Source organism: Canis lupus, chromosome 6 (assembly GCF_048164855.1).
Source record: "Canis lupus baileyi chromosome 6, mCanLup2.hap1, whole genome shotgun sequence".
Lineage (NCBI taxonomy): Eukaryota > Metazoa > Chordata > Mammalia > Carnivora > Canidae > Canis > Canis lupus.
In genome coordinates, this window is record NC_132843.1 from 72,188,597 (window position 1) to 72,215,308 (window position 26,712).

The following is a 26,712-nucleotide window of genomic DNA, read 5'->3' on the forward strand; positions in this document are numbered from 1 at the left end:
AAGGAAAAGAAAGAGAACACAGGTGAAGGTGGGAAGAAAGGCACTGAATGGTGATGTTGAAACCCAGGCGGAGTGCCTTTGAAGGGACCGGGGGCTCCTGGGCACAGCTGGGCTCCGGCCGCCAGCCTGGGACCCCACACACATGTGGCCAGAGAACTCTGGTGAGGGTGTGAGGCCGACCCTGGACACTCCCAACCTGCTGTGGGGAATGTGGCAGGAATCTGTGAGCTGTGCCAGCGGGCAGTGAAGTGTCTGCTCCTCATGCCGAGGACAGCACGCTTCATCCCCTGCTCAGAGCTCCTGCAAGCCTCTCACTTGTCACCCCCAGCGCTGTTGGACAGTCTGATTGTTGCAACCATTGCGCATAAAAAGAGATGTGCCGAGAGCAGTACCTTTGGTGGCTTGTTACTCTCCAATTTGTCTTAATTGGCTCATGTGTTGGCTGGCTGATTTTCAAGGGGCAGCACAAAGGGAACTCTTCCTAAGTAGGGTGGGGTGTGGGGCGGGGGGGAGACCTGGGACCATCAGCTCCTTGCTCCTATTCTCTCAGCCAATTTAGCTTAACCCTGGGAGCCAACCACCGAGGAGGGGCTGAGTCCTTGGCAGCTGGGTGGGAGGGAAGCTAAATAAACCTGGGTTTGTGGGCTCACACCTTAGGTTCAAATCTGCTCTATTTATCAGCCAGATCCCACTCTGAGCACCGGTGTCCACGCTTCACAAAATGAATGGTAATAGTTGTAACCCCAACATCAAGTATATTCATCCGGTAAGGTTGGCTTTTCTCTTTCATCCAGGAAAAAAGAGTATATATAAAATGTCTGTTGCACTTTTGAAAGATCAATGCAAGCTGGGGATGGGGCGAGGGGAGCACAGGGCAGCACGCGGGAGCTTGCGGGTCCTGCTGGCGCTGGCCATGAAACGTCTGCCACCTCCGGGGAGACCCCTCTGATTCCCGCTTCCCTCCTTCCATTAGGCAGAGTGACTTCCCTGGATGCCTGGGGACCAGCCTACCCAGGCCTGAGGGGTCCCATTCCTGCCCCCAAAGACGGCTTGTGGACGCTTCTCCTGTGCAGAGTGGGGCTCTCCTGGCCATTCTTGAGCTCACGGGACAGAGACACCCATCTGCCTGCCTTGGTCTGAGCTGCTGTGTCCACACCGGGCCCAGGTCTGAGCAGACGCAGCCCCTCTGGCCTGGGTGGCAGGACTGCCCCTCCCGCTGCATCGTGACCCGGGAGGGCCACATTCGCAGTATGGGGAGGGCGAGACGGGCCGGCCAGGGCGGGAAGGGGCAGAAAGCGCGTTTCCTGGTCATCAGGGGGCACTGCGTGCCGGGTCCACGGCAGACCTTTAGTCCCAGGCCCCCTGGAGAGCTCACTGTTCTGCTTAGACCAGGTACAAGAATGGCACAAGAAGAGACCCACTTTGGGGAGGAGAAGGTAGAAAATGGAGAGGCGGGACACGCAGGCGGAGGTCGGGCCTGGAGACTGAAGAGTCGCTCCCGTGGGTCTGTTACATAGCCTGGGAGGCGAGACTGGGGAAGGGAGAAGGGGTCCCATTTTCCAAGTGAAGGTGGGGAGTCCCTGTTTTCTCCTCCCAGTGAGAATCCAGGAGGACGAGAGGCCTCGAGGGCCGCAGGCTGGCGGCCAGCAGGTGCTCCAGCGCCACGCAAGCCCGAGCTCAGCCCCTCACTCATTGTGTCCTCTCCCTCGGCCTCAGCTTCCCCATCTGTGTAATGGGATCCCAAGAGTGGCCACCCCTAGGGTTGTTGGGATTGACTGGAATAAAGTACGCAAAGTGTTTGGAGCAGCATCTGACGGACAGGGAGGGAGAGCACAGTGCCTGGTGGCCCCTGCCGTCTTCGGATGACTCTGGGCCCCCCTTCCCGTCCGTGCTCCGGGTAGAGTGCTCACTTCTCTGCCGTTCTCTTGCTGTGTCTTGTCGCGCCCTCCCCGGGAGGCTCGCCTGCAGGGCTGCTTCTCTTTCTCTCCTGCCTTCTATCCTTCTCGCTCTGTTCTCTTCCGTCTGTTTCTCCTTTAGGGCCTCTGTCCCCCTCAGGTCCCTGATTCCCCCAGAACAGAGCATCCTCAGGTCCACTTCCCCAGCTCCCTGCCAGGCCCCATGGCCCTTTTCTTGCTCCCTGGCGATCTCCCACAGCCTTTGGGGGGCAGAGCAGACAAGTGGGACAGTTTGCCACACTTATGCTACCTCCTTCCCACCTTCCCTTCCCCGAGAAAGTGGGGGGCACTGCAGCATTCCTGCTTCGGGTCCGTGGGCCAAGGAGAGGCGTGGGATGGAAGGACAAATGGCCCAGATGCCCAGCTTCCAGGTCAACCCCAGTGCCAAGTGCTGAGAACCCGAAGGCCAGGTCCTGCAGCGCAACACATCCGCCTTCCTTGGCCGTCCTGGATTCAAGACCAGCTCCTGCCATCTGTATACTGAAGGGAGGGGAGGAGTGCAGGCCACGAGCCGCCTCTCCGGGTGCCATGCACGACGACGATATCGTGTGAAAAAATTATAGAGTAAAGGAGGTGGAGATGGTGCAGACACTGGACGTGCGCCACAAAGCCCCGAAGGGGAATATTGTCACTTTCTCGGATGCCCTGATGCGGTTGACTCTGCCTGGCATCGGGCGGGAGGGCTGGTGGCTGATGGGGACAAGAAGGGGGTCCTTGGCCTGTGGCAGATTGTGTGGCCAGGTCCCCGAGCCAGAGGAGGGCACAGTCCCTCCCTCTGGGGGAACGGCAGCGGCGTGAGTGTGCCATCTGCTTGGTGAGCCTGGGATTTTGTGTGAACGTGCAGCTGGGGAGACAAGTTATTGGCCTTGCTCCCTGGGAGTGAGGAGTCGTCTGGGATGGAAAGAACACATCCCATGTCTGCACTTGGCCAAAGCAGTTGCAACTGAGGCGGGTGCACAGTCCTGAGGGCTGAACTGACCTCTCAGCCCCCCAGGCCTAGAGCCTGGCCCCAGTCCAGGAGGCAGCACTGGGTCTGGGCCACTGACATTGGTCATACCTTACCATCATCTCATTAATCCTCAGGGGTGCTCAGTGCTAATCCCAGGATAAGCTCAGAGCCCAGGGCAAGTAGGTGTCCTGCCCATATTTCTAGTGTTAGAGTCTTCCAGGAAGGCCCTCTTAGGCCTCAGGTGCTCAGCTCTCTCCCAGGGCCGCTTCCTGAGCAGAGGAGCTTCAGTGTCTCCCCTTCCCACGGCCCCTGGGCTCTGTGATTACAGATTTGCAAGAGTCCCAGTGTCCGTGGCAGAGCTTGAGTATCAGCCAACTTGGGCTCTGGCCATCGATCTGTAGACTAACTGACTGAGTCAACACTCAACAAAGGACTTAACCCCTGTGAGCCTGAGTCCTTTATCTTTGGACCTCTGAGCCTGAGTCCCTCATCATTGGAAGAGGGGTAATAATAGTCCCAACTTCACGGGCTCGTGGTTGAGAGTTAAGAGAAGGCATGTAAACGCTTAGCATCGGCCCTGACTCAGTAGATGGCTGTGAGTCACACAGGCCACAGCTGGGCAGCGGATGAGTCAGCCAAAGACGGGGTATTTCTAAGACAGACTTGGGTGAAAATCGGCCTCCTCCTCCCCTGCACAGGCCTTGTGCCTACAGTTTTCTGGAAGCTTTAGGAACAACAGATCCTCTGAATGATGGGAATAGACTGAGCAGAGAGGAGGAAGGAGGAGGACCCTCAGTCTTTGTAGCCAAGAGAACCAAGAGAAAGTCAAGGCCTTAACTGGAGCCTTCATAGGCTCCAGAGAGAGAAGCTAAGGTGCTAGTGACATCAGCAAGGGTGGCATGAGCCGGGGCCATCGCCCAGCCCCCACAGGAGGCCTGTGGTGAATAAAACAGGGGCTGTGGACACCAGGTGGGGTTGAGTCCTCTCCTTCTCCTGCTCTACATTTCAACTTAAACTTTTCCCCCTCGGCTCCTCCCTCGGCTGCAGTGAGCGCCTAGTCAGGAAAACAGAAATTGAAACCACACTAATTTGTAAGAGATTCAAATCAGGGAATTGGTGTCAGAAGGCTGAAAGAGGGAAAAGCAGATGTTGACGATGCCCAGAGATTAAGAACTAAAAGCGGCAGCGACTCCCCCACACACGTGAGCACAAGAGAGTGGCATTATTGCATCCAAGGGCCCGAGGGAGGGCCCCAGTTCCTGGGAGGGGTGCTCCGAGGTGCTGCTGTTCAGACCTCCCGGGAGGGGCACCGTGTGGCTGGTGCCAGGACATCTGAGGAGACTCCCCAGGGCCTGCTGCCCAGCTCTGGGGACAGGGCCTGGCTTGAGGGTGCCCAGGAGGTGAGGGGAGCCGTGGGGCTGCTGCCGGTGCCCCAGGGGAGCATGGCAGACCTGGCTAGGGGAGCACCAGCAGAAGCTGCCGGAGGGTGGGCGTGGAGCAGACCCCTGCTGCTGGCACAGGAACTACAGGAGCCAAAAGCAGGGAGGATTCTTCTCTCCTCCCCGCTGCCCATCAGTCCTGCCAGGGCCTGCCACGGGCAGAGCCGAGCTGGAAGCCGGCTGCCCAGGGAGCCTGGGAAACGTGGGTGGCCTGCTCTCAGCTCCGGCATCTCCAAGCAGAGCATGGAGGGTGGATCGATCGGCAGTACGCAAATAGCTGGTGTGCACATGCACCCCCACGCGTGCGCGCACACCCCCCCTGGCGTGCGCTGTGTCCTCTGAGCCTCATGGCGTGCCTCTAGCGGAGGGTATAACCCCCAACTTCTAAAGACAAAACCAAAGACCAGAGAAGTTCATTGATTTGCGCAAGTCAGACAGTCAATCAGCAAACACTCCTGCAACGTCTACACTGTGCCAGGCACTGTTCGAGCTGTGGGGCCACCGCACTGAGCAAGCAGCCTGTCCGGGCCAGGGTGCGGGTATTGTGGCCTGGGGGAGTGGGGACAGTGGGAGCGGGTCGGGGGGACAATCCCAGCTCACTCGGAGACAGGGGAACACATTCATAGTCTTGGGGATGGGAAACGAGCGCTGAACGGCTCGAACACGTCAGGTGGTGTGGGGGGCAGAGAACCCGGGTGCGTGGCCAGGGGCCAGTCCGAGTCACCCTCACATCTGCGACCTGGGAGCCACGTTCCCCGGGGTGGAAAAGCTCTTCATCAAAGATCAGCTCGGGCCAGGAAAGCCATTGGACCGTCGGGCCCCAAAGGGAAGGCCCTTTCTGCTTTCGTCCCGTGTGGACCAAGCACCTCAGATGCCTTGTTCCTCCGTCTGTATTCAGTAGGCACCGAATGGCTGAGCAGAGCTGCCTCCTGGTGCAGTGAGGCCTTGGAGCGCGTGTCCTCTCTGCCTGTGGCAGAGCATGGGCTTAGGCCACGGCGTGGAGTTCAAGGGGGTTCTCGGGGAGGGGGTTCTGACCACGGGGAGCTGCCCATCTCCAGGGCTGATTCACTGGGTCTGTCCGGTGTCAGGGGAATGGGCCCCTTTCCGGCCCTGGGATCTGGGGTGCCTCCAGCTGCAGACCCCTAGCAGAGTCCCTCCCCCATAGGGAGACAGGCTGTGGCTCTGCTCCCCCTGCACACGTCCTGCAGGCAGAGGACTCAGTACAGACACACATACTGGGCTCCAGGCAGAGCTGTCTTTGTCTTCGCATCCACTGCCTCAAGGCCTCTGCCCTGGATGGGCTCGGGACGTGGGGGTGAGGGGACAGCAATGCCTGGTGCCCAGGAGGGGAACATTGAGCAAGAGAGAGCTGGTGAAGCTGGTAAGGGGGAAGGGGGTTGCAGCCGGTCCACTGGCACTGAGCAGGGCATGTTGTCCCCTGAGCATGGGCACAGACGTGTCCTATAAACACAAGTGTGAATTCTGTGCCCATGTGGCAATCTTGATGAGGCACAGGAAGTTCCCCAGGTGACTCTGTCCCGCTCCCTGATTGACAAGCACAGCTGGCGGAGGGGAGGCAGGGGACTCCAGGCTTCTTCCCATAGGGTCCTGCCCAAGTGAGGAGCCCTGAGTCACACAGCTGGGCCGTGAGCTTCATGAAGGATGGAGCTTTGATGACAAGTGGGAAGAAGTTTAAAGTCCTCCAGTCTCTAGGAGGTACCATTTAGGATTGGTCTCCCCAAGAATTCCTTTTGAATTATTTCTCCCAAGAAGGGGACCACCGTACCCCTTCCCTGGACGACCAGGGGGACCAGAGGGACCAGAGTGGGGCCCCCTGGGAGTGGAGGCACGGACGAGCAGGCTACTAAAACTGCCTCTGGAAGGGCTAAGGGCAGCTCCATGGTTTACAGATGGTTCCATCGGCTTCCTAGGGCACCAAAGCCCTGTAGGAATTGTGGTGTGTGTTTCCTCTAGAGATGTCAGTGAGGCTGCAAATGCTCCTCAGGAACCTGGGACAGGCGAGGCCCCAGGTGGAGGTTCAGGATTTTCAGCTCACATCCATTTCTCTCACACCACGGCCTGGTGTGCATGAGCAGAAGCAGGCCACGCTGCCCCTCATGGGGCCGCTCCTCTTCCTCCCCGGGCCACCCCTTCCGAATCTGCCGCTAGCTGCCCTCACGGCCATCTGCCTGGCCTCCCACCCTCCTCCCCCTCCTTCCACCAGCACCCCAGCCAGTGCTCACGCCTTGCTGCCCTCTGTGCTCTGTGTGCATAGAAGGGCTCGTGTGGCAAAGCCCCTCCTTCCAGGAGACTACCTGGGCACACCGCCAGCGTCGCTTGCGTGCACGGCACCTGCCTGGTATGAGCACCCCCTGAGAGCCCAAGCCAGCCTCATTGCTCCCAGCTTCCAGGTGAGGAAGACCAGGCTCAGGGAGGCAAGTGAGTGGCTGGGCACGCAGATGGCTGTGGCTGGGGCCCGGCCCAGGGGCGGTTCGCCGGCTCCAGGGACGGTGCTGAACGAGCATTCCGAGCTGGAGTGGCCTGCCCTGCTGCTGCAGGTGCGTGCAGACACGGCGGCCTGAGCCCGCAGGTGAGCTGGGGCCTCCTTCCTCCTCCTGGCCCATACGTTACCACACAGCCCAGGGCTGCTCGTCTGTGCGCCCCTCCTGCACGCAGCCCTGAGTCTCGGCCACCAGTGTGGGGCCAGGCATGACTCTGGACCTGGGGTATGGTCCCCACGCTTTAGCAAGGACGGGGAGACCTCTGCGTGGCCCGGGAAGGCAGCAAAACCCCCTCTCTGAAGTAGCATGGGCACAGGCAGAGAATGGAAGAGACCCCCCTCCCCACTGCCCCACTCACTCATGTGTCCCATACTCCACAGGGAAGGAGTCCAAGGCCCCACGGAAAAGCTCAGGGAGCCAGTCACCTTCTCCTTTGTCATTGAAGGAGCCTCTCCCCTTCGAGGAGCCCTTCTCCAGACCTGCCAGGCACTCCCGATTCTGCATGGCCCTGCGGGGGATACAGGATTCCTCCCCGGCCACCCTGTGCCTGTGACCGAAACACCCGGGCAGGGCCAGGAGTGAGTGGGACCAGCTCTCCGGGTAGGGCTGCACCCTTGGTCCAGGCTGCTGGGCCGACAGCTCGGGAGGAGACGCAGCTCCCCGGGGGCCCATCAGGGAACTGGCCCACGCCCCGAGATCCCCCCAGAGCATCTCTCACCTCTGCACACCCTGCTGTGAGCGCTGTCCCTGCGTAGACAATTCGGATCGTTAAGTCTGTAGTGTAGGCGTGACTGAGACAGTGGTGGACACCTTCCCAAGGAGGACGGAACCTGGCCAGCTTCCTTGACGGCAGGAGCACCGTGCCCGAGGGAGCTGAGGAGCCCGCCTGAGAGCTTTGAGACCCGGCATCCTAAAATGGGGGTTTTAACAGCACAGCAGAAAATGATTTATTGGGACAGTCAAACCCTTGAATAAAATCCAGCGAAATTGTTACAACCGTTATTTTCAAAATGAGACGATTGCATGAATCAAAGTTATTTGCTCTAGAGCTTTGTGCGTGGGATGGGACAGTCTGCGGGATGAAATGGTGAGTGTCCCAGCAACCCGAATCACAGGCCACAGACGGGGTGGGGGCACAGATCGTGAAAGACGACAGTGATGTCAGAGCCAACACTCTAGGAGTGGACAAGTTGTCAGGATTCAGTTATTTGTGCATTTGGGTAGAAAACATCTATTTATTTTGAATGCATCTTTTTTTTTTTTTAAATTAGTTTCAGAGGTAGAATTTAGTGATTCATCGGTTGCATATAACACCTAGTGCTCATTATATCCCGTGCCCTCCTAACCCCATCCCCCCATCCTCCTCCCCTCCAGCAATCTTCAGTTTGTTTCCTATGATTAGGAATCTCTTATGGTTTACCCCCTCTTTGTTTTTATCTTATTTTTCCTTCCCTTCTCCTGTGTTCATCTGTTTTGATGGCTGAGTACTATTCCATTGTGTGTGTGTGTGTGTGTGTGTGTTTGTGTACACACTACATCTTCTTTATTCATCTGTCGATGGACATCTGGGCTCTCTCCGTATTTTGGCTGTTGTGGATGTTACTACTGTAAACATTGGGGTGCACGAGAAAACCCCTATTTCTAAGAGTGGGAGAACAATTATGCACATAAATGCTTTGCATCAGATTTTTTCAGAAAAAAAAGGAAGAGAATGCAACCAACCAGAAGGCATTGAGGATGGTTGACTCTATCTTTAATTATTGTCCTTCCGGGTGGTAAGAAGCACACGGTGCAGAGACATGAACGCAGAGGACACCAGGTGCAGACTTGCCTGGCGGACGACTTGTGCATTTACCTCGGCTGGTTGTGAGGGTCATTGACATGGACAAAGCACTTAGCCCGATATCTGGTCCTTCACTGAATGGCTGGTTGGCATTAGCCGCTATTGGGGCTGAAGGCTCAGATGAGGAAGTGGGGAGAAGCACTGCAGAGGGATTCAGATGTAGGATGGTGGGAGTGAAATGTTGACTGACGTAGCCGTGCTCAGAGTGGGAAGTTTCAGGTTTAGGGCTGAACTAGGGAGAGAAGTGGGACTGGTTTATGGACTGGAGGGAGGGAGGGGCTTCCCGCATGTGCCATTCACTGCATCACCACAGCAAGGCTGCAAGTAGGAGTTCTGTAGATGAGACGTCTGGGGGCTTAGAAAGATCAAGAACTGTCCCCCGAGGACTCAGCCCCCCGCAGATGGGCATTTGCACTGGGTCTGGCAGCCCACCTGCGAGCTCTCAGCCGTGTGCGGTGTGCAGTGAGGCCCCAGGGCCCTGGGAGGACAGCCGGCGAGCCCGAGAGCAAAGGGCAGCGCTCACGTGGGATGGGAAGAAGCAGTGGCAGGAAAGGGAGCGGAGTCCGAGTTGCCAAGGGCCACTGTAGCAGATTACCACAGACTGGGGCTGGGCGGGGGGGTTGCTTAAAACAAGGGAAATGCCTCCTTCCACAGTTCTGGAGGCCAGAAGTCTGAAACCAGGGTGCCTCTAGGGTGGGTTCCTGCTGGAAGCTCCGGGAGAGATTCCATGCTTCTCTCCCAGCTTCTGGGCGCTCTCCGCAGTCCCTGGTATTTCTTGGCCTGTGGCCGCATCACTCCAGTATTTACCTCCATGTCCACGTGGCCTTTTGCTCGTGTCTTCTCCCTTCTGTCTCTTATAAAGACATTCATCATTGCATTCAAGGTCCACCCTCAGGCCGTATGCTCGCATCTCAGGATCCTTACCTGGTAGCACCTGCAAAGACCCAGACTCCAGTTCTGAGGTTCCGGGTGGACATATCCCTCGGTGGCCATAAACTCCATCCACTACACTGAGGGAGCGTGAAGCGAGAAGAGTGACAGAGACGGCCCCGGTGAAATGCCAGAGGCCAGCAGCTCCCATGCAGCAATGCCATCTCTTCCCCAAAAAGCAACCAAGGGATGCGATTCTTTCCCTGAGGAGCATTGAGAAGGAAGGGCCCTCCTCCCTCTTGGCCTTGTACCATCCTCAAGGCAGGAACAGGTGCATCTGTAGGAGACTTTCATGCCTTAGGTTAGTTTGTCCAAAGAAGACCTTGCTGACTCATCTGCCCTTGGTGTGGGGGCCAAGGATGGATGAGATGAGGCTAGTCTTGATGGGGTGTCTTCTGTCTTAATGGCAGAAGAAAGTGCAGGTGTTGCCCGATGATGGGAGAGATGGGCCGAGACAAGCTCTCTGAGAGGCACTGGGCCAGGCCACCTGAGAGCAGAGCATCTCTAGTTTCTAGATGCCTCCTGGAGAAGGTCCTCTGGGACTTCTGTGCATTCCTGCTCCTCCCTCCCAGTGCCCCGCCTCGAGCGAGTCACTCACGGCGAGGAGGGTCACTGGTACCCTTAGCACCTTCCAGGGAGGCATGACGTTCCCCGTAACCAAGACCCCCAGCTCATGCGCTACACAGCCCCGGCTGCTTCTCCCGACCACTCAAAGTCTGGGTTTCACCTTCAGTTATTCTACCATCCTGAGGAATGAAAGGGCCACCCAGCCCAATGTGCCTGAGCAGTCGTCCCCCCCGACACACACACAACCTTGAAGGCTCCGGGAGCCTCGGCTTCGTGGCCAGATCTCTGTGCTTCAGAGCAGGTGCCCTTGACTTCCTTGGAGAAGTTGCCCAAGGACGGGGAGGGAGAGAAGCTAGTGGAGACGGCTGGCCGGGCAGGGTTAGAGGTTATCAGCAGACACTGGGGGAAAAAATTGTCCTTTTCCCTAAAACCCAAGGCCTCTTACCCTTTGCAGGATGGCTCAGAGCTTGGGCAGGGGTGGGGACCCAGGCGGCCAGGCTCTGAGTCCCACGTCCACCGCCTGTGGGCCCTTGGCTGGTCACTTAGCTCATCGGAAAGTGAGGATAGCGATAGGACCGAGCTGCTGGGGCTGCTGTAAGGATGGCGTGAGATGGCCGCGTCCAACGTGGGACCCCAGTGCCTGGCACCCCGCGCGATCTCCGTCCCTGTCAGCGCGTCCCGCGGGGACTGCTACCGCAAACACCTCGGTGGCATTTCTGCCTCGTGTCACTGCCTGCGCTGTTGCCTGTCTGGATACCTCCGCCCAAATTCCTCACCTTTTATACCTGCCTACTTCCAGCTCCTCCTTCCAGAACTGTCTCACAGGTCGCCCCCTGCCCCCCGAGAATGATACATCGTACACTTCTTCAGCAACTGCTGCATGTCAGACACTCCATAAGGGCCTCCTGATGCTGCCCACCTCCCCCCAGGCCCGAGCTCTGAGAAATCAGCCCTGTTACCTGCTTGTGCAGGTGAGGAAGGCGAGGCGCAGGGAACACGATCCCAAGGCTGTCCCATCTCCAGAGCCTGTGTGCCCGCTGTGTGTCACTCCGTGCCACTGCCACCTGCGCCCACCCACCCCAGACCCCTGCGCCTTCTGCTGAAGCTCTGTCCCCCAGGCTGTCTCCGCAGGAGACAAGCACCCCAGGAGACAAGCCTGCCATATCCAGGAGGGAGGGGGAGGAGGGAAGAAGGAGGAAGGAGAGGGAGAAGGGGGAGGAGGAGAGAGGGAGAAAAGGAGAAAAGGGGAGAAGGGGAGGAGAGAAGAAGGAGGGAGAGGGGGAGGGAGGGAAGAAGGAGGGAGGGAGGGAGGGAGAGGGGAGGAGGGAGGGCAGAGGGAGGGCAGAGCTGTGCTTCATCCCCTCCAGCCGCAGGCTCTGGCAACACATGGTCTTAGCTCCATGAGTGATGACTGACCTGGACTGGCCTGGGTCCTTCTAGAAGCCTCCACCCCTCCCTGGGCCATCTGTATGAGCTCGATTCCATAACGAGCCATTCTGAGGGGGTTAAGAACTGGCCTTTTCCAAAAGCAACTCCCACCCCACTGCCTTATCAAATCGGTCCATCTCCACTTTTGTTGTTTGGTCTTTTCAGTTTCATAAATGGCCCAGTCTGTTCATCTTCAGGTTTTATGTTCTGCGGTAAAGTCAGGCAGGGTTCCTGGTAGAGGGGGCTGGTGGGACAGGGAACGAGGAGGAAGAGGCCACATCACCAGGGTCTGTACGGACATGGGGCTGGGGACCTGCTCCCTGGTGCTGCTCTGTCCCTCAGAGTGGCTTGAGTCTATGCCAGCCTGGGCCCCAGCTCTGGGGGGAGAAGAGGCCTGGCTCCCCCCCTCGCCCCCCCTCCATGAAGCGGCAGCCTGTGGAGCCCGCTGAGGGCCCCTGCATACAGGAAGTGCTCCATAAATGTTTGCTTGGCTTTGTGTCCTCCATACCAGACAGCAAACCACTTTTTGTCAGATCAAAGGAAGAAGGAGCCAGAAGTGATGGCAGGCCTGTCAGGCCTCTTGTGGTCATCCTTCAGGGACCAGAAGCTTGTGAGGTCTCCCTGGGGTCAGCCCCCTACATCCCCCCACCCCATGCGCACACACACACACACACACACCACTCAGTCCCGGGGAGCACACAGGAGGGCCGAGCCTGGCTGGAAGCGTGGGCTCCGGCAGAGGGTGCAGAGGGTGCGGGTGGTGTGTGGCCACACTCCTGGGTGAGCGTGCGTGTACGGAGGGCAGCAGAGTGGCTGCGACCTCGCTAGTCATCAGTCCAGGGGTTCTGAGACCCCAGTCAGCAGATCTGGCTCAGGCTGCCTGCATCAGAATCACCTGGGAGCTTGTTGCCAACGCCAGCCTGACCCTGCTGCAGGAAATTCTCAGTAGGTGGAGCCTCTCCCAGAGGTTGGGATTACAGCCAGATTTGAAAACTGTTGATCTGGTCCAGCCAAGGAAGGACGTGACTTATCTAAGGTCACACAGAGTCTGGTCAGTGAGAAAGAAAAGAAAGAGCCTGTGCTCTTTCTACTGCTTCTGCGTGTTTGGGATCGGGGGCATGTGTCTAAATCTAATAAAAACCGAAATAAATTCCTTTTGGTTTATCTACGGTTTTCGATGATTCATGCTCAGTCTCTGTTCATTTATGTAAACCACTGAGAGCTGACATTATGTATATATTTTTGCTTCCAACCTGAGCTCTTTCAAGCAACGGGGCTCCCACTCGGCTGCCCCCCTCCCCTCACCCTCTGTGCTGTCAGGACTGCAGTGGTCCATTCCCTTCCCCGTCCTGTCTTTCCTCTACTCGTGTGGCTGGGACCCTCTTGCTCAGTGACCCAGGGGGGCTCCTGTCCCTCCGAGGTCTGGTCTGGGGCTTGGAAAGGGCTCAGGCTTACGAGGGGCCAGGCCCTCTGTGGATGGAACCCAGAAGGGCATCGATGAACCTGACTCACCTCAGGGTCCAGGGGGATTGCTTTTTCAAACAAACTTGAAGTAGCTGCTCAGAAAGCCCTGCAGCTCGACCAGCCGGGTGGCAGTTCAGTTCAGCTCAACAGCCATCTAGGAGAGGCCTCCCGGGCTCGAGGCTGTTGCTTGGTGAACCCCCAGAGGGATGCGGAGATGGATGAGTGGGGCACAGTGGCCATCCTGCCCTGGGCCCTCCTCTGTCTCCCCACGCTGCAGTAAGTCAGGAGCCGCTCAGCATCCCCAACACGTCAGACAAGGGAAAATATATGCCCCTGCGGGCCGGCAGGACGCTGGCTGGCCAGGAGCGATCCAGACTTGTCCCGTCATTGGTGACTGGACCCATGCCAGCCTGTCGCCAGGTTGTGCCCTTTCTGGTGGGTCATTAGAGTCCCTGGTAACAGTGTCTCCAGACTGACCCCTGGCGCTGTGGCCCCATCCACCAGTCGCCAGTGTGAAGAAAAGTGATGGCAAGGCGACCAGCCCGCCCCCCAAGTTCCGTTTTCACCTAGCCTGTGTGACCTTCATCTAACACCAAGCCTATTGAACATCTCAAGTAATTTATTGAGTCCTGAACTGGAAGGGGGGAAGGAAACAGCATGGCCGGGTGGGTAAGAGTGGTCGTAAGTGTGTCAGGCGTCCACCCTCGTGATCGCCTGGCTGCTGGGAGCTGTGGCTCGCTGCCTCCGCCCAGCATCACGGGAGAGCCCCCAACTGCATAGCGCTAGCCCAGAAAAGATCCAAATGCGCAATTCAAAGTACGGCTTCTAGTGAATGTGTATCCCGTTAGCAGCGTGGTAAAGTAGAAATACCATAAATCGGGGCACATGTGCTCACTCGGAGCACATAGGCGGTGCATAGAGAAGTCCACTTGTGATCTCTCTGTCTCCATTGGACCATGAACATCAGAAACAGGTTTGTCCGTGTGTGTGTGTTGGGGGGCAGCATACACATCATTTCTTTCGCCCCGGCATGGGCTCGCCAACAGGGAAATGGCCATAATGAGTCACTGACCATCGAGTAAGCGCTATATACGTCAGACGTGACACCCAAGATGGAAAGAAACCAACCCTGAATATAGCATCGTGCCTGCCTTCAGGGAGCTTGCCCCCCAAGGAAAAGATGAATAAGCAGGACACTGATGCCACTGATGGTGGCAGTGATCTGTGCCCGGGCTGGGTGGGGCTGCCCCATGCTTGATCCCTGCAGCAAGGGTCTTCGACCCCCAGGGGGTGGGGGAGGGTGGGCAGGGGGAGTCAGGGGAGCCTGTCGGAGTACATGACCTCTAAGCCGAATCCCGAAGGTCATGTAGGAGCCAGGGTGAAAGGATGGGCCCGGAGATGAGATGGAATGGAGCTTGGGGCAGGTGAACGGGCCTTTTCAGGACCTGAAATCGCCCAGCAAGGTGGGCCCTGACCCGGTGACTGAGGGGTGGGAGGCTGGAGAACTGAACGCGTGGCTTCTTCCATCCACTAGGGGGAGATGGAAACCCAAAATCACGCACCGTGGGTCAGAGGTATTGGAGGTGCATCCTCTGGGAAGAGGCCCAGCGAATGGCCTTCCCATCCCTCAGGCGATGCCCAGATACAGAGAGCACCCCACTTCCCCACATGGATATAATTTCAGTGTTTCCCAAAGGGGTTTCTAGGGATCACTACCCCTTTCAAAAGAGGGGGTCTAGGGAAAAGGATTTAAGAAATGCTACGCACATTATGAACGTAGACATTCATAAAGACACATTGACATGGTGAGACTCTGAGAAGTCCCGCAGTAAAGCGACCAGTTTAACATTATAGTGCGGCTCACATTTATTTTATCTTGAAATTTCTTCCCCCTCAAGATCCCCACTTAAACCCCCCGCCCACTCAGCTGTGAAACAGTTGGCCAAACGTGTGGTCGTGGCCGCCTCTGAGACGAAGACCCTAAGGCCAGTGTCTCTAAAGACGCAGGTGAAGTTAGCAGAACCCCAGACCCCAGGTCAGCACAGCTGATGTCTTCAGAGACACTTGGGCGTTGCTGGCTTTGCTCACTGATTCTCAAAGGAGGGCTCAGGCATTAGTGCAGGCAGGGCAGGAAGCTCTTTCCAGGTTCATCCACCCATCGGGTGAGCCGGTGATGTCAGGTGGGGCTGCCTCCAGCACACAGGGTGGCTGATGGCACTCTAGGATAAGCCAAGAGGCTCCAGGAGAGTCAGCACCGAGCCAGACACCCCTGCCTCCTTCTATGGAGAGCCCCAGCCCGTCAGTGCTGAACTGCCCTCGTGACGTGGCGACGATATCTGAAAACATTGCCTGGTCAGGGGATGGGGTCCATGGGGCATCTGGTTGAAGAGCAGAGGATATCCTGCCTCTCACGAGCGTCCACCACGAGTGCAGATTAACAGCCTCTGTGGGCCCACTGGTTTACCTTGGTGGACAACCTCTTGGGATAAGTTTTGTGTTGGTTCCTCAATGTCTGAAGAACATTAGAACATCTCAAGTCTCCAAAGCTGCCCTCACCTTTGACGTCGCGTTGCTAAGAGGACCATGTGTTCCAAGCCAGTCCTCTCCTTTATGTCACTGATTATGACATCTGTGGCTCCTCTTTCTGGATAGAAGACATTCTCCCGTTAGCTCATTAGCTCCTGTGTGTCTTTTATTTATTCCTTTTTTCCACAAATATTTATGGAGGGCCCTCCAGGTTGGTACCTGGCACTCTCTACGTGCCAGAGATAGTGGACAAAACAGACAATCTCATTTGCTTAGGGTAGATAGTAATAATTTTTTTTTTTGAAGTAGAAGATACAACACGACATGCAAAATACCCGTCTAGGCCCTCGGGGGCTTTCAGAGATACAGATGTAGGTAAACTGGTATCTTGCTTGAGAAAGGTTGCTTACAAGGAACAGAACCCCACCCCAACTCCAGGAAAAACAGGACGACACTGTCGAGAGTCAGATGTCCTGCGGAACGAAGGGCAGGGACCCAGCAATCAGCTCAGGCCACCAACTCTCGTTCACTCTTTCCTCCTCCTCTGTCTTTTCTCGTTCCCTCCTGTCCCACCTTCCTTCCTCACTCGCTTCTCCCGTCCTCCCGTCTCTACGAAGGGATGTGACTGGGGGAGGAAACAGCTCTACTACAAGTGGACACAGGATAGAGAGGAATTAGGGCAGAGGAGAAGTGTGAGCACAGAAAAGGCTGTTGGTGTTGTGAGGCCGCAGGTAACTTAGAGCTCCGTGGAATCAGGGAAGGCTTTCTGGAGGAGGTGCTATTTGAGCTGGGCCTTGATGTCAGGGGGATGTGGATGCCTGGTGGAGAGTGGGAGCCATTCCCAGAATAGAGCCCTTGGAGCAGAGGGAGGAAGGGAGGTGGGAGACGGCTAACTCAGAACACTGGGGCAGGGGCAGAGAGGGTCCTGGCCCTTCTGCTTATCATCCCTCCGTCCCTGTGACGCCTTTGCTCTGGTTTGTCTTCAAGACATGTGGGATTCTCCTGAGTCCCATGGCTGGATCTGCTGTCTGGACCCTAGGAGTAGAAGAGGTGAGGCTGAAGGGGATCAAGGAGGGTAGGGTCATTAAATCACTGCTGGAAAGGGTGGGCCTGGGAGAAATGCTGCCAGTGCAGGCCAGAAAGTCATGGCCTGGGGCCCAAGTGATGAGGTTTGAAGATTTAATCAGGTGGCAAGAGGAGCGGCAGCTGTGTCCAACGCATCTGTTAATGACCCGAGTGTCAAGCCATCCAGCTTCAGGGGCTTTGCTGGGGAAATCGGGTGACACGGTGAGCCTCCAGTCTGCCAACGATTTGCTGGTTGTATCAAGCAACTCAGTGTGTGCTGGGGTGGTCCCTATTTCCACCTGCCAGTGACCATCTTGCCAGTCATATGTGAGACCTAATGAGCAGCGCCATCAGAGAACTCTGGGCAGGGGAGCTTTATTTTAAGGAGGAAACCGAGACTCAAAAGTTAAGGTGCCTGGGGGAGGTCACACAGCAAAGCGGGTGAGCTGGGGTTCAATTCTTTGCAACCCCAAAGCCCCGTGCTCCTGGCCTGCCACCCCGTGTGCCCATCCCCCGCCAAGAGCTGAGAGTCCTGTGGCAGGTCCTCGGGCCGGGTTCTGGGTTGGTCCGAGGTTGCCTGCCCAGGGCACAGGGGTTTGTGCGATGATGGGAACGCTACTGCCCTCCCTTACCCAGGCCTCCTCTCCTGTTTCTCAGAGATCTCAGGATCGGTCGTCAGACCAGTGATTTCTCTAACAATAGAACAAGAGATGGCAGGTGGCTTCCCACAAGTTCAGATGTGGGACAAGTCACACATGTCTCAGAGTGCACCTGCCACATGCCATATAAGCCAGAAATTATATGTTTTTCCCATAATCGGAGGTGGGCCCAGGGGCAAGCCCTGTAATTTGTGGCTCTTGGGGCACTCGGGGCCAGATTCACGGACTGGTCCATCCTCTGCATGAAGCATTGTTATCATCAGTTTGTACTTGCTGCATCTCTGATGGGTCGGGGTTTTGATGGCTCAGGCAAGAGTCACTTACAGCAAACTTGTCTTTTGTGCGACATTTCGCTACCTGCACCTCGGTTTTCCTCTTCTCTAAAATGGGAAGAAGATGCGTCCCCGTGGCCTTACAGTGCTGCTGCAAGGACACAGGAAGTAACATTAGAGCGCCTTACGAACCACCCAGATGTTGTGTTAGGACAAGCTGTGTGTGAGGCCGTGGGTTGTTGCCCTGTGAGCAGCCTGAGGACCGGGAGGGCTTCTGTGTGAGGCTGGCTTCTGCTTTCACAGCCGGCCCGATTCCCTTGGGGTCCAGATCTGCAGATGCCAGGCACAGTCTTAGCTGTGGCCCTGGCTGGGGGAATGGGGGGACTCGTGTGAGCTTTCCTACCCTGCAATGTGGTGTAGACCAGGGGTGCTCAAACTTTCACGTGTGAGTCACCCGGGGAAGCTTGTTAGAGATTCCAGGTCTTCCTGTCTGGAGGTCCTAATGTGACAGGTCTGAGGCTGGATCGGAAGAATGATTTTTTTTTTTTTATGATAGTCACACACACACACACACAGAGAGAGAGAGAGAGAGAGAGGCAGAGACACAGGCAGAGGGAGAAGCAGGCTCCATGCACCGGGAACCCGATGTGGGATTCGATCCCAGGTCTCCAGGATCGCGCCCTGGGCCAAGGTAGGCGCTAAAACGCTGCGCCACCCAGGGATTCCCGGAAGAATGATTTTTGAAAAGCGGGACTGCAGGGGGACCCCTGGGTGGCTCAGCGGTTGAGTGCCTGCCTTTGGCCTGGGGCCTGATCCTGGAGTCTGGGGACCGAGTCCCACATTGGGCTTCCCGCATGGAGCCTGCTTCTGCCTCTCTCTTCTCTCTCTCTCTCTCTCTGTGTCTCATGAATAAATAAATAAGATCTTAAAAAAAGGGGGGGGCAGCCCCCATGGTGCTGCCTCTCTCTCTCTGTGTGTGTCTCACGAATAAATAAATAAAATCTTTAAAAGAGAGAGAGAGAGAGAGAGGGCAGCCCCCGTGGTGCAGCGGTTTAGCGCTGCCTGCAGTCTAGGGCGTGATCCTGGAGACCCTGGATCCAGTCCCATGTTGGGCTCCCTGCTTGGAGCCTGCTTCTCCCTCTGCCTGGGTCTCTGCCTCTGTGTGTGTGTGTGTGTGTGTGTGTGTGTGTATGAATAAATAAATAAAATCTAAAAAAAAGAAAGAAAGGAAAGAGAAAGAAAGAGAAAGAAAGAGAGAGGAAGAAAGAGAGGGAGAGGAAGAAAGAAGAGAGGGGGGAAGAAAGAGGAGAGGAGAGGGGAGGGGAGGGGAGGGGAGGGGAGGGGAGGGGAGGGGAGGGGAGGAGAGGAGAGGAGAGGAGAGGAGAGGAGAGGAGAGGAGAGGAGAGGAGAGGAGAGGAGAGGAAAGTGGGGCTGCAGGCAAGGACTGATCAAGGGGCGCCCAGCCCAGGCCCGGCCGGTCTCCGGGGAGGAGGCCCGCGGGGATGGCGAGGAGGGCTTGGCCCTGAAGACGTCGGGGGGCACAGTGGCTTCCTGGGGAGGGGGTCTGGAAGGTCGGGGGGTGCACGGGGGGCGGGGGGGCAGGCCCCGGGCTGAGCCGTGCTGTCCCTCTGTCCCGCTGCAGATCGTGTTCCGGAAGATCAGCGACGTGAAGCGGGAGGAGGAGGAGCGCATGAAGCGCAAGAACGAGGCGCCGCTGATCCTGCCCCCGGACCACCCGGTGCGCCGACTCTTCCAGCGGTTCCGGCAGCAGAAGGAGGCGCGGCTGGCGGCCGAGCGCGGCGGCCGCGACCCCGACGACCTGGACGTGGAGAGGGGCGGCGGCCCCGAGCGCTTGGCGGCCCCCCACGGCGCGGCCCGGGCCAGCGTGGTCACCGTGCGCGAGAGCCCCGCCACGCCCGTGGCCTTCCCGGCGGCCTGCCCGGCGGCGGTGGCCGAGCTCGGCCGGCTGCACGCGCCCGGGGCCGGGGCCGGGGCCGGGGCCGGGGCCGGGGCCGACTGCGCGCGGCGCAAGGGCTGGGCCCGCCTCAGGGACGCGGGCGGCAGGCCCGAGGACTGGAGCCAGGTGGCCAAGGCCGAGTCCATGGAGACGCTGCCCGACAGGACCAAGGCGCCCGGAGAGGCCACGCTCAAGAAGACGGACTCGTGCGACAGCGGCATCACCAAGAGCGACCTGCGCCTGGACAACGCGGGCGAGGCCCGCAGCCCCCAGGACCGGAGCCCCGTGCTGGCCGAGGTCAAGCACTCCTTCTACCCCATCCCGGAGCAGACGCTGCAGGCCGCCGTCCTGGAGGTGAAGCACGAGCTCAAGGAGGACATCCAGGCCCTCAACGCCAAGATGACCACCATCGAGAAGCAGCTCTCCGAGATTCTCAGGATATTGACTTCCAGGAGAGCCTCCCAGTCTCCCCAGGAGCTCTTCGAAATATCGAGGCCCCAGTCCCCTGAATCAGAGAGAGACATTTTTGGAGCAAGCTGAGGGGTCTCTTTGGAAGAAAAGAAACAAAACAAAAACAAAAACCGAGAAAAAAAGAAAAGAGTCCAAGACAACCCCGCAGCACCCCCATCCCCGGCCTAGGCACCCCCCACCCCACCACCACACACACCTGCGTGACCAACAACTTCCAACTTCTCAACCGAAGACCAGAGTGGGACAGTCGCTCAGGCTCCCGCTCCCCGTCTCCTTCCCTGGGAGCCCCCCCACCCCGGCCTGCGAGCCGGCAGCGCTCGCCAACTGTCTGCACGCCTTTGGAAGAGGGGGCATGCTGTCTAAAGGGTATCTTCCTTCGTTTTTAATTTTTTTACTGCCGTGATATTTGTAAAAGATGACAACCACTAGAAAAGAGGAGCAGCTACGTGGGGATTGGTGGGAGCGCGCCAGGGAACCCCTCCGGTAGCCCCCAGCCCGGGCTCCCTCACCAGGACCCCAAAGACTGCGGTGGGCACAGGGACTTCCCAGCATTCCTTGTCCTGGTACAGCCCCTACCTGTCCTCACCTTCTATTTTCCGACAGCTGTCATTTGTCACAAGCCTGGGACAAGGGGAGCTTGAGAGTCAGGGAGGGTAGAGCCTTGCACCTCTAATGGCTAAGGCCACAAAGCAGAGAGGTGCCCGGGGCGCCTCCCACTGACACTCGGAGCCGGAATCCTCAGGTCGCCTCTCCCAAGTGGAAGAGCCGGAGAGGGGCCTTCAGGAAGCAGAGACTCTGGGCTGTGGTCTCAGCCTGCTGTCGTGGGAGAGCCGACAGGGACGGCCCCAGAGGCCTCAGACAAACCTCTGGCCCCGCTCCATGCCACTGTCCTCCTCGCATGGGCCCTTTTGCTTCTTTTCCTTCTCAACCCCTCCCCTAGTGTTCCTGTGGCATTCCTCAGGGTGTGCAGCGTCAGCAGGAAGGGCGATGAGCCCAGAGTTGCTTTATTAGCAAAGACACAGACACACACACACACACACACACACACACACAACCTCAGAAAAACGATTGTAGCAAGTCCTATGTTTCTATTAGGATTCTCACTGGGATTGATTGCCCTTCAGAAGTTTGTATTTTGTCCACTGCATGGGGGTCATTATGGGACACTTGGGATCCATGCTTGGCCTTATTTTAAAATTCACCTCTTTTTCTCTTACTGAAGTCGGTAGGACCTCAAGAGAAACTACCAAGACTGCAGGGCCACGCTTGTACTTGCTCCGGGAACGGCAGACAGAGAATGAGGCAGCAGGTTCTCAAGCTGTCTCTGTAAGGTGACGGGCAGAGGTGGCCCGGGGGAGGTCTGAGCTCAGAGTGACTGTCACAGAGCCACGTGTGGGCCATCCAGGCCCCTATGCCGTGATGCTTGGGGACACTCCACTGCCTCCTAGTCACCTGGGGTCAGATTATCCATGTGTTTGGGTTCCTTTCAATGGCATCTGAGAAAGGAGAGGGGTCTCTCCAGGCCAAGTGGAACTAGCTCAGGTGTGTGCCCTCTGAAGAGCGTCAGGACCCGAAAAATCGACAGGCAAGGTTGGAAGTTTTACTCTAAAAATTAGCTTTGGGGGAGAATCAGGAGTGCAGGGGGTCTGGACTGTGGGTGACAGCAGGGACCCATCCAGGGCGCTGGCTTTCCGCATGTGCACGCTGCAGCGCCTCACCCCTGGCACCCGGCATTGCTTTGTGCACAGCCTGGGTTAAGCGCCCCGGGACTGAAGGGGACCTGCCAGGACGGGACTTGCGCTACCAAAGATACTCAGCATTTCTGAAGGCCTCCCATCTGGGCCCACCTACCCGCCCGCCCCTTTATTCCTGCTCGGCGGCCACGACAGGTCCCAGGACTGGGCCTTCAGTTGGGTGTGTGCAGAGTGGGGCTGTCCTCTCCTGGCTCCCAGCATTGGCGCGGATGGCCCTGGGGAACAGGGCCCAGGAGGTCAAGGGAAGATTCCTTCCCCGGGGCCCCGTGCGCGGGGCGGCTTCTCACGGGAGGCTTACCGGAGTGGCTCCTGGCTTCCCAAGGCTGCAGCAGGATTAGATCCAGCCTCGGAGGGCAGCACGCAAAGAGGAGGAAGTATAATGTCCCAAGGCTGAGTGATGACTCTGGATAAAGCTTTGAGAGTTTCAGTCTCCTTGAAAAGCTGCCAGCTAGTCCAGAGGCTATAAAAATCTGGAACACCATCTGCCCCAGAATGTTCTAGCTTGCCATTCCTTAAATATGTTCGTTAGCCCGCTTCTGAAGTTCAGTACTCACTACCTTTAAGTCAGGACAAGGGCCCTACTGACTGACGCCATCGTCCGGCTTTAGAAGCACCTGCCCAGCTCTCTGCAGGCTTGATGACAGGCTCCCGTCCAGCCCCCTCCAGGCCAGCTTGGAGGGGCCCCCGTCCCCGCCAGCTCTGCCGGAGGGTACAGGTGTTTATTAAGAAATGCCTCCCCATTGGGGTCTGAGGGGCAAAGACGCTGATGTGCCAGGCTCGAAAGTCCACACTTGTTTGGGGGGAGAAAGTAAAGCTTCACGGACGTACTCACGGACTGACTCCTAGGATTGGAATCGGCCTGATGCCCAGAAGCCTGGATGCTGCGATGGGAACGCGCTCATCTCGGGGTCGCAGGTCCCACGTGTGCCTGTGGTGACAGACCACAACGTGGCTGTGTGTGCTTTTCGACTTCTCCACTTAAGGATTTTAGTGACTTGTGCTTTATTTCCTCTGGAAAAAAAATTTTTAACGAGCCAAACCTTCTCTCCTTTCACCTTTATGAATGCACTTGGCCATGGGCTGCTTTGTGCTAACTACCTACTCTTGCCTGGATGCTGCTCTGGCTTCCCGAGCAAGGGCCACAAGCTTCAGATGCTGACCGAACCTTCCACTGTCTGGTGGCTGAAGAGAGGTTAGGGAACCTCGGAGTCACTAGGTGTTGGACCCAACACTGAGACTTTAGAAGTTATGCTGAGAGATATCTACCTGAGTTATTTTTTCCTTTTTGAGGGACGGGGACATGATGTATTATACCATTGCCCAGTACTTGCTGGTTACTTGATCTTGTACTTCAAAAGTCTTTACCTCGAATGTTCCTCGTAGGGAGGCCCCGCTTCCCAGAGAGTGTCCCGCCAGGCTGCCTTGGAGCCGAAGGCCTTGCCCCAGCGCTTGGCTGCTTGTTGAACACGCTCTCCTCTCCCCCACCGATGGGAAGCGTGGGAGTGAGGGTTGAGTCTGTGAAATAAGATGGCCCACGAGATGGTGCGCTCGTTCTCCGTGGAGGACGAGGACTCGAGCGCGGAGTGCTGCCGGCCCGTGTGCCTGCAAGGGCTCCTCCACCGAGTGTGACAAGGTCCCCCAGGAAGGAAAGGGTGGCAGCTGCCTGGTTGAGAAGCCCTTGTGTCGATGCCTGCACCTTCACCCATCCCATTCTCTCATGCTCAGCCCCCCTGGCTTGTTTCTAAGACCATTCCTTATATTCACAACCTCAGACTACATCTGTGTGCAGAGTTTGTGGCCCGTGGTAGGCAACCAGTGGCTTAACACATCTCTGTTGCTACAACAGCATGGGCCCCAGTGTTTCAAAGCAGCTCCCATTTCTTCTTATCCGATTCCTGGGCCCCTTCTACCCTCAGCCTTCTAGATCCTGTGTGCTGTTGCTGGCTGACATCAGGCCCTGTTCTGGAATCTTCTTTCAGAAGTGGAGCCAGCATGGCTCAGAGTAAAAATGCACTGCACCACTACACCCCACCCCACAAGCCTCCCTTCTCGAATCCTTCGGTGGTGGGTGAAAGTAACAAGTTAGAATTCTTATCCAAGCCTTTGTGGGGACTAAAAGAATGCCTTTAGATCCCAGGTGTAGGGAGAGCCTCCTCTCCCCTTGCTGCACTGACCACCATATGGCACATCACTCTCCGGACAATTTTAGGAGCCCTGGTGGAGATACAAGTTGCTGATGTGCATTTGATGAATAGATTGTACAATGTTTTGCAATAAAGATGTTTAGCCTTAAGACCCTTGAATGGAACTCCAGCTGTGATGGAGCTGCCAACACTCCCCCTCCTCCCTCCTCACGTTGTGTTGCTTAAAGAGGAACCCACTGAGGGCACTCTCAGACCCCAGGGTAGCCTTTCCTGTGTCACTAAATTGTTGTACTGCCTTCTTGCTCGCTTCAATACAAATACTTTCACCAGCTCTTGTGCCCTCCAGCTGGGGGGGGATTTCACTGTCCCCTCAACACCAACCGCAGCCATCAGAGAAAGCACCATTTTCTCACAGGAGGTATTCATGTTGAGAAGTTTTGATTTCTACTCACACAGATCAAAAAAAATCAATGTGAATTTGCAGCTTAGTTTCAAATGAAACTTCTCATGCGAGCAAATCAGACTTACTCTGGAACCTCTAGAACTGGACTCAGATGCCCCGCAGGTGCCAGACCCGGTGGGTGCCCTCCCTGCCCCACCATTAAACTTTTCTTAGAGCCATTGTCTCTGTATCTGTGACTTTGGAGTCAGTCGACGGATCTACTAGTTGTTCAATGAGAAGTTCACGGATCTTCTATCAGGATATGAACAATGAGAAAGATCTTAAGGAAGATGCAACCCCCCCGCCCCAATGAATGTATTCTCTTAATATTCAGACATTGTATTTGTGCATCATTTGGAGACTGCCCACATCTGACGTTTCGCCAACGCCGTAAGGACACTTCTACTCCTGAGCAGTTTGTCAATCTGGGGCTTCTCCTTATATTGACACTCTTTCCATTGAGTCCCGCCAAATCCTTTATCGGGTTTTTCTTTTTCCTTCGCATCTGCCACTTTGTCCAAATGAGCATGAATAGACAGAAGTACAAATGAACTGATAGTATTTTTATGGTCAGCTGAGGATGCTGCCAGAAACTCCACTGTATGTGTGCAGCTTGGGAATGTTAAGAGGAATATGCGGGCCCCTCCATTGATGATATACCCTTCTCAACATTTTTAAACAAGCACAAATGATATTTGTAAAAAAAAAAAAAAAGTTTAATTTTATTTATTATGGTAATAAACTATTTTATACATGATACTTGCTTTTGCCTTTTCTTATATAATTTTAAGGCATCGAGTTGGGTGCTCTGAACTAAGACGACAGAATAAAGATGGTACTTTCTATTCCTTTTCAAGAGCTTGGAGGCTCTAATTTGGATAGTACCTGTTAAGTGTGGTTTTGGACAACTTAGGACCCCCAAACTGGGTGTCTCAGTACAGCCTAGCAAGAGAATGGTTGTGAAAGTGCTTTGTCATGATCTAGCAATAGGGCTCTATCTGCTATACAAGCTTACCGAGATGCCTTCAAAACCTGGCATCGCTGGAACACTGTGGTACAACACATTGACAATAGGTGTCTGAAGGTGACTTCCTGATTAGAAATGAACTTTTACATTTTAAACAATTTGCGTTGAAATCTATTGAAGATATATTCATGCTTCCCTGCCTTTTAAAATAATAGTGTAAAAAACAAACTTTTGGGGATGAGTCCATATCAACAATATGAGTTCTGATCTGTGCTTTAATTCATTGATGGTCTCAGAAGCTAGAAAGGTAGAGGACTGCTTGCCTCCAAACTAACTAGTCCTATATAACAGCACTCTTAGTTTTGCTGTGGTTTTAATAGGTATTGCTTCCTGCTCATGGTGAGATTCTCCACGACACTGTCAATCTGAGTTATTTAATACCAGTGGCCCACATTTTTTAAAGGGCACTTTTCTTTTTGCAGACAGTAGAACTTAACTCAGGATGAGGAATCTGTGATCTGCAGGCCATATTCAGGCCTCCACTTGATCTCATAGAGCCACAGTATGAATACAGCATTCATTGTTAATGGTGTCCTCTACAACCTATTATTTTATTACATTGCAGAAGAGAATAAAAATTAAGGTGATCATTTTTTAAATTCCAGGTGATTGATATTCATTTAAAAATCTTACCTAAAAAAAAAAAAAAAAAAAAAAAAAAAAATCTTACCTAAAAAAAAGTCTCACCTATGAAAAGCACTGAACGTTATGTTCTTTATATATCCTCAGTGGTGAAAAAAACCTCTCTTTGTGGATATTATTTTTATAATTAGTCAAAAGGACTAGTAATACAGAACTAAATAATAGATACTACATTCTGGGTGCCAAAGGGGTGTCAACTACTAGAGAGGGGGATTTTGTGGGTTTGTTTTAAAAATAGAACTATTTCCCTGAAGGGGGAAGGGAGCCTCTGGTTTATCCATGCCCACTGAGAAAAGCCAGCACCAGTAAGATAATCTGGCTTCTCAATAGTTGGTCCAATTGTGTGTGTTTGTTAGGAAACAAACTCATTCTATTATGGTTAATTTCTTATACTCAGTCAACAATTATATGATTATTTTAAATAAGTGAGCAGTCACAATTTCTTTAAGGGGAACCCCCACCCCACTAAATTACTATCCTCCTAATACAGAGATTATGCAACTTTATATGTGATTGATACATTTTCTTTCTAGCCAGCAGTCTTTAATAGAACAAAAGGCTTTCTGTTGTCACTTCAAACAAATTAATTTGAAGGAATAAAAAAATACTTTTAGGTCTTCTTGCACAGTCCCAAGAATTACTCAAAATGACCAAGTGTTGGCTGTCCTTCAGATGTC

General features: G+C 55.5%; 2 protein-coding genes across 5 annotated transcripts in view; one reads left to right on the forward strand and one right to left on the reverse strand.

The window, feature by feature from the left end:
- Nucleotides 1-25,123, forward strand: part of KCNH1 (potassium voltage-gated channel subfamily H member 1) — a 372,078-nt gene extending 346,955 nt beyond the window's left edge. For both annotated transcript variants that reach the window (XM_072831167.1, XM_072831168.1), the window contains exon 11: nucleotides 19,241-25,123. In XM_072831167.1, the coding sequence (XP_072687268.1) occupies nucleotides 19,241-20,095 (855 nt within the window). In that variant the 3' untranslated portion in view covers nucleotides 20,096-25,123. The remainder of the gene's footprint in view (nucleotides 1-19,240) is intronic.
- The window catches only part of HHAT (hedgehog acyltransferase), a 346,103-nt gene that overhangs the window by 2,941 nt on the left and 316,450 nt on the right, over nucleotides 1-26,712 (reverse strand). For all 3 annotated transcript variants that reach the window (XM_072831173.1, XM_072831170.1, XM_072831169.1), the window contains one exon: nucleotides 7,563-7,754. In XM_072831173.1, the coding sequence (XP_072687274.1) occupies nucleotides 7,563-7,754 (192 nt within the window). The remainder of the gene's footprint in view (nucleotides 1-7,562; nucleotides 7,755-26,712) is intronic.